This window comes from Helianthus annuus, chromosome 14, assembly GCF_002127325.2.
Source record: "Helianthus annuus cultivar XRQ/B chromosome 14, HanXRQr2.0-SUNRISE, whole genome shotgun sequence".
NCBI lineage: Eukaryota > Viridiplantae > Streptophyta > Magnoliopsida > Asterales > Asteraceae > Helianthus > Helianthus annuus.
In genome coordinates this window covers 5,989,069-5,996,668 of record NC_035446.2, presented here as the reverse complement: position 1 = coordinate 5,996,668, position 7,600 = coordinate 5,989,069, and the positions used below count along the sequence as shown (strand labels likewise).

At 37.4% G+C, this 7,600-nt stretch overlaps 1 protein-coding gene across 1 annotated transcript; it reads left to right on the top strand.

Moving 5' to 3' along the window:
* The first annotated feature begins 3,903 nt into the window (after window positions 1-3,903).
* Window positions 3,904-7,438, top strand: LOC110907946 (U-box domain-containing protein 15). Its single transcript, XM_022152854.2, has 4 exons — window positions 3,904-4,417; window positions 4,657-4,773; window positions 5,665-6,093; window positions 6,234-7,438. The coding sequence occupies exons 1-4, from the start codon at window positions 4,124-4,126 to the stop codon at window positions 7,296-7,298; spliced, it is 1,905 nt and encodes a 634-aa protein (XP_022008546.1). The 5' UTR covers window positions 3,904-4,123; the 3' UTR covers window positions 7,299-7,438.
* The last annotated feature ends 162 nt before the right edge of the window (window positions 7,439-7,600 follow it).

Here is a 7,600-nt window from a genome sequence, read left to right as displayed (position 1 = left end):
CCATCCGATCAAGTAGTCACTCGACCGAGTGGCTCCGACGACTGAGTTTCGGCGTTTCGTTTTGTGTGTTGTGCTTGTGATGTGTTTCGAGCGATCGATGCGATAATTTAATAATAAACACACAAATACTATATCTAACATACAGTCATCCTAAATAATTACGTTTAGCGTTTGTGATTCGATTGTGATAGAGTTGCGATTGCGTTTCGGTTAATCACCACAAAACATAAAGTAAACATGCACAAATAACACATAAGAAGCACACACACGTAAAACAATATCCAGAATGCATAATTTGAGTTGCGAATGCGAATGCGATTGCGATAAGCGATAAAGCGATAAAACATGCGATAAACATCGATTAAACCTCGATTGTTAATAAGTACTCCACATAATACAACTAATGCGATTAAATAAATAGATTAACTACAAGTCAAAGAAGTCAACTCAATAATTAAGCAAGGAGTGACAGATCGCAATTAGCAATATTTTCTTCCTTTGACTTTGACTTTCGAAACACGGGGTGTTACATTTGTAATCCGAGGCTTTGATCATAATGAAATTCCATACTTTATATATACATGTTATACATACAATCAATCATAAATTACGTGTTTACTTGCAATCTAATATTTGTTATACACATGGTTGCAAAAGTCGCTAGGCGCTCCCGAGTCGGTCGACCGGGGCGTTGAGAGTACTCGGCCTAGGCGGAGAGTACACGGGGAGTACTCAGACATGCCACATTATAAAGAAATTAGTTTTCGGAAATTAAATATATGTCAAATAACATAAATTTACTAATATTTATAACAAAATACGTGAAATTGATATTCATTCTTTAATATGATAGGCATAGAAATTATGTTTTATTTTATTTTAAGTCAAACTTGGCCTAAGTTGACCTACTAGATCCGATTTTGGCCCATGTTGAACGCATTTGATCGATTTCGAGTACTTAGTCGGAGTTGAAGAAAGTCGCCTCGGCAACCTACCTTGTAACGACTACTCGGGGAGTACTCGGCCTTGGAGACCTTGTTTTACAACCATGGTTATACATTCGAAACACTATCCACGCATTCACGTTACATACTTAAGCTTTCCATACTTGAAAACATATTATATAGTGAAGTTTTGCATAAAATGATAAACTAGTAGAAGTTTAGGGACTAAAAGTGAGCAAAACCAAATGTTTTTCCACCTCATTTCTCCTCCAATCACCTTCAACATTTTTTAGCCAATCATATTTCACCCTTTCTCCACCTCTTTTCTCCTCCAATCACCTTCCACCTTCATTAACTCTCAAACCCTAATCTCCACTTATAAATACAAGCCTCCACCACCTCTTAAACATTTTCCATACACTATCCCAAACTCTCTAATCCTCTCAAGATTCCAAGCAAGGAAGAATACTTTCAAGTGTTCTAAGTGAGGTTTCACTCACTTTTCTTCACCTTTCTTCTTCTAATCTTCTTTCAAACTACTTGGGCAACCTCTAGGAAGGTTTCCACAAGTTTTGCATGGCAAACTAAGGTGGACCCTCACCATATTTGAGGTCCAAAGTAACATAAAATTCTGCTCTAATTTATCTTTTTGTTTCTTGTATATAATGCTTAAAACTTAGTGGAATCTTGTACCCACCTTGCTCCCAACTAAGCTCATAGTTATGGGTTTGTGTTGTGGTTGATTTCCACCAATAAACAAGCTTAAAACCTTCTTTAAATTCTGCCCATATATGTTCTAAGTGATTGAAAACCATCCAAACTTCAACCCTCCATGTTGAAAGGTTTGTGCATGAGTATGTGTACTATGGAAGCTTTGGCTATCCGAATTAGTTCCACAAAATCTCACTTGTTCACATTTTTTTTACTAATGACATCAAGTAGCTTTCAAGAATCAAAGTAACATAACCTCGTCTCGCCTGCAACATTTGCCATGTTGGGTATGACACGCCCGAGTTATCCTTACTTGGCTACTTGACAAACTAATTAGTTATATTTTTTTATTTTTCATTCATAACCAACTAGGTTATCAACTACGTTGATAAACTTATGCTTTGGTGAATCATACAAAGAGGTTAATCTTACCTCTATGCTTGACTTACATGATTTATATGATTATACATAATGGACTATAATATACTATATAAAATATAACATATATTTAACCGGATTCTTGATACTAACCGGATTATGGTTAGATGTCATGAACTTAGGTTATAATATCTTCGTTCTAAACTCCTCGTTTGTGATTCTAATGGGAAAATTAGGACCCATGAAAACACGTACAAACTTAGTGTCCAAACGAGTATTTAGATAAGATATATTTTCGTTACATACATACTTTTATTATTAAATTCCGAATCCGAACCTCCACAAATTCCATAAACTCACACACCTTCGTTTCCTCAATGTAGAGCTGTGGATACTTGGTTTTCATTTCACTCTCGACTTCCCAAGTGAATTTGGCGCCACGCTTTCCTTCCCATCGTACCTTAACTATGGAAATTTTGCTGCGCCTCAACCACTTGGTACCTCGGTCCATGATTTCGACCGGTTTCTCCACAAAATGAATAGTCTCGTTTATTTGCAAGTCTTCGATCGGAACCTGAAGTTCCTCGTCTGTTAAGCACTTCCGAAGATTAGATACGTGGAACGTTGGATGTACATTGCTAAGCTCTTGTGGCAAATTGAGTCGGTAAGCCACCTTGCCAATCCTTTCGAGAATCTTGAAAGGACCCACATAACGAGGGGTAAGCTTTCCCTTTTACCAAAACGTATAACTCCTTTCCAAGGAGATACTTTGAGCAGAACGTGATCTCCAACGTTGAATTCCAGAGGCTTACGTCTTTTGTCAGCATAGCTCTTTTGTCTGCTCCTGGCCTTGATCAAGTTATCGCGGATCGAAAGAATCTTATTTGTCGTCTCTTGAATGATTTCAGGGCCAGTCAGTTGCTTATCTGTCGTCTCTTGAACTAATAATTTTTTTTTAAATATATATAGTATATGAGCACTATGTTTAGTTTGAAATATCGTAAAAATAGTAAATTATTGGATTCGGATGTGGATTTATAAAAGTTCGTTGTTTTTAATGCTGAAAATTTGGAAAATCAAATAGGTTTCGTTTTAATATATGCACAAAACGATTTTTTTTTTTTGAATTTTTTTATGAGTTTGGATATCCGAACCCGTATATGAAATTTTGGATATCCGAAAACCGAATAATCCAATCTTAAACACTCCTAATAAATCGTAGTAAAAATATCTGTTTGTCCCAAAAAAAAATTATTCATAATGTAGTATAGATAATAAAAGAATATGCTTAGAATACTTGTACTTAAATCTATGTATCTATTCAAAACCTATCCATTTTGTATGTAGTAAATATAATTTTCATCAAAAGGACTGATACACGCCCCGTTTGCGGGATGACCATATAATGTATATATGTATGGGTTATCAGGGGGCAAAAATGAAAGTGCACTAATTTTAACGTGATTTTACTAATTTTTCGTGAAAATAACGTTAAAAGCTTCGGTTAATCATGCATCATGTGATGACGTTGATAGCTGAAAGACAAAAGGGTACATGCACTAATCGGTCTTTGTCCCGATTGCTCAGTGTTATGTGCCTTATGTCCAAGGTTTGATGCAAAACTACTATCGAGCCGGAGGTCTCACCAGAAGCAGTCTCTTTATTTCTACGGGTTATCCTCCTCAGACCCTAACTTTGCTTTACTATTGGTGAGATTTACTGAGTATGATGATGATCATGGACTACTGCTACGACACGCGCGTCATCATTTAACATGGTTCATAGAGTATATATCTTGCTATAGGTTAGTTACACACTTTACACACGTATGCAACTAACTTTCAAAAAATTATAACCAAAAGACACCACAAATTAATGTTTGATTCACATAATCTTATTCCCAAATTAACCCACAAAACTTCAACCAATACGTTTTCTCTGTTCATCAATTTTGATCATCTCATCCTCAACATTAATCTCCAAATCACAATCAACCATCAAACCTCAACAATCCTATTCAAAATCATGTCGAAAACCTTACATTTTTCGACCCTTTTTTCCAACATAATGTGACATTCAGATGGTGAACAATGGAAGAAGAAAATGGGTTATCGAATTCGAGGGTTGTTAGAGATCTGTCCGAAGAGTTGATCGGAATCATTGAAGGTGCTAAATCGATTGGAGAGTTTCGATTAACGCAGAGGAAAGAAAGCCAAACCTTAGGACGGCGATTGAGGCTTTGGCTGCCCTTGTTGGAAGAGCTTAGAGATCTCGATGCTCATTTTCCCGAGATTTGTATCTCGTGTTTGCATAAGTTGAAGAAATCGTTTATTCTCGCCAAGAAATTGTTGAAAACTTGTCAGGCCGGAAGCAAAATCTATCTGGTTAGATTCTGTAACCGACCTGTACTGAAATAACCGAACCCAACACAAAACCAACGGTTTTGGCCATTTGTTGGCCCAAAATTTCCAAGCCCATATGGCAAACCCAAAACCGAAAAAAAACCAAAAACCAAATATTTGGTTTTTGGTTCAACTGAGCCCAAAACCGACCCATGCACTCCGGTACACTTAGTTTTTGAGTAATTTAACAAGTATTGAATATGTTATTATCTTTGATTTAGGTATTGGAGGCTGATGCAATGGTAACTAGATTCAATACTGTTTATGATAAATTGAGTCAAGCAACAGATGGATTTCCGTATGAAGAAATTGGAATTTCTGAAGAAGTTAAAGAACAGGTGATATTATATTTTCAAAAAAAAAAAAAAAAAACATTTCAACATACCAAACCTGCCTAAAATGATGATGATTAGGAGATGATATTTTCTGAAGTGATACTAAATTCGCGAGTCTGGAAAGTGGCGGACCCAGAAATTATTTGTTGGGGGTGCGGATTAGTGGTTCAAGCATACTTTCAGGGGGTGCGGTCGGGTTTTATGCCTAAAAAATACACTAATTTTTTTTCAAGGGGTGCGCCCACCCACCCTGGGCTTCCCCTAGGTCCGCCCCTTTACAGTCTAGGGATCTAAACCGCACACACATTTAACTATACGCGTCATGTTCGGGTAGACCCGTTTAATGTGGCGTTGTATTATAAAATGTGTTTTATGTCATAACTTAAACTCATTGGGTATTCTATGCCGGAATTTAATATATAAAGAGAAATGATAATAATATTTAGAGGTTAAACTACTTACTTTACATATGTTTGTATTTTTCTCTTGTAAATTTAGATTATTGATACGTAAAAAATACAATAACACAAAATAAAATTTCGTGTTATGTGCCTTATGTCCAAGGCTTGATGCAAAACTACTTTCGAGACTGGGGGTCTCACTGGAAGCAGCCTCTCTATTCCTACGGGGTAGAGGTAAGGCTGTCTACATCTTACCCTCCTCAGACCCTACCTTAGCTTTGCTTTTGGTGGGATTTACTGAGTATGATGATGATGATGATGAGATGGGTCGTGTTCATGTCAACCTGTAAAATTTCATGTGTCTGACACAATTTCAGCTTCATGTCAACTTTTTGGGTTCAACCCGCGAACACGACCCATCTAACACCTCTAAACTAATGATGAAGGAAGTTGTTAACTTGTTATAAGTGAATAAAACCATGAATTATTGCAGTTGGAGCTAATGTGTATGCAACTCAAGAGAGCCAAACAGAGTAAAGACACTCAAGATATGGAACTAACCATGGATATGAGGGCAGTATTGTCATACGACAACGATCGAATCGCCGAATGCAAGAGCATTGAAAAGCTAGCAAACAGATTGTCTTTAAATACTCTTGAGGATTTGAGGATTGAAACTGTGGCTATAAGAAAACTTGTGAAAGAAAGAAGAGGACAGAATGCAGAAGGAACTCAAAACATCATAGATCTTCTTGATAGATTTAAAAGATTTGCAGGAATTGAGCAGGTTAATGTTCTCGAAGATCCTGTTCCGTGCAATAGATCGCTGCAAAAAAGCACTTCCATTGCGATACCGTTTGAGTTCTTGTGTCCGATCACGCTGGAAATAATGAGGGATCCTGTTATTGTTGCCACTGGTCAGGTAACTTCATATGATCCGTCTTATGATGCTGCATTGTTATGCGGTTTGACTTTTTTTGGTCAACTTGAATAACCTTTGACTTTTTCTAGTTAAAATGTTGTAACCAATTCTTGTCTTAAAATTTTCATGTTTGATTGCAGACATATGAGAGAGCAAACATACAACAATGGTTAGACTCTGACCGCAGATGCTGCCCGAAAACCGGACTACCATTAGCGCACACCGCGTTAGCACCAAACGTCGCGTTACACAACTTAATACAACAATGGTGCGAAACCAACAACTACCAAATCCCGAAAAAATCACCACCTCCACCACCTAAGAAAGCACACAGTGAAAAAGTTGTCATCTTGATACAAAACTTAACTTCAAGCCAATTACAAGTACAACGAAAAGCGGTCACCAAGATCCGTATGATCTCACGAGAATCCCCCGAAAATAGAGTTTTAATAGCCGAAAAAGGCGGGATTCCACCCCTTGTCCATCTTCTTTCATACCCGGATTCCAAAATCCAAGAACACGCTGTAACCGCACTTCTAAACCTCTCAATCGACGAAAAGATCAAGAAACAAGTATCGGAACAAGCACCAATTCCGGCTATAATCGAAATCCTTCAATACGGAACTATTGGAGCTAAAGAAAACTCAGCAGCAGCATTGTTTAGCTTATCAATGCTTGATGAAAACAAAACGTTAATCGGGGCATCAAACGGGATCCCACCGTTGATTGCTTTGTTAGCGGAAGGAACGATTCGAGGCAGAAAAGATGCAGCCACAGCTTTGTTTAACTTAACCATTTCACAGTCAAACAAAGCCAAGGCTATAGAAGCGGGGGCGATCAAACCGTTGGTATCGATTCTGGATAACAAAGGGTTAGATATGGTTGATGAGGCTCTTTCTGTTTTGTTACTGCTAGCAGAACATCCTGATGGGAGGAAAGAGCTTGGACAACTTAGTTTTATTGAAACATTAGTTAAGTTTATGCGCGAAGGGACCCCGAAGAATAAAGAATGTGCAGCGTCGGTCCTTCTAAAACTTTGTGAGAATAATAACAACAATCTGGTGGTTGCGCTTCAGTATGGGGTGTATGAGCATGTATCGGAGCTTTCGCAGAATGGGAGTAAACGAGGGAAAAAGAAGGCGGTGGCAATGTTGCAGCTTATGAGCAAAAGCGGACAGATCCCGAGCTATAACAATGTAAGGTAACATTGGTTTGGTTGTGTATTTACAGTTGTGTTAGTTATGTGGAACGGTCGCGTTATACATGTTATTAGTATTGTAAGGGCATGTAGATTGATTACTAGTAATATGAATAATACGTCACTAAAAAGGATTTTTGGTCATCCTCTTTGTTGTTTCTAGGAAGAACTAACTGAAGATCTTTATTATCTCAGTAAACTTGAACCAATGCAGCAGTTTTATACCATTGCAATGGTGTAGGTTGCACCCAACATTCATAATAAGTATATATAAGGAAATAAAGATTGTCTTTTTAACAAATAGTTAAA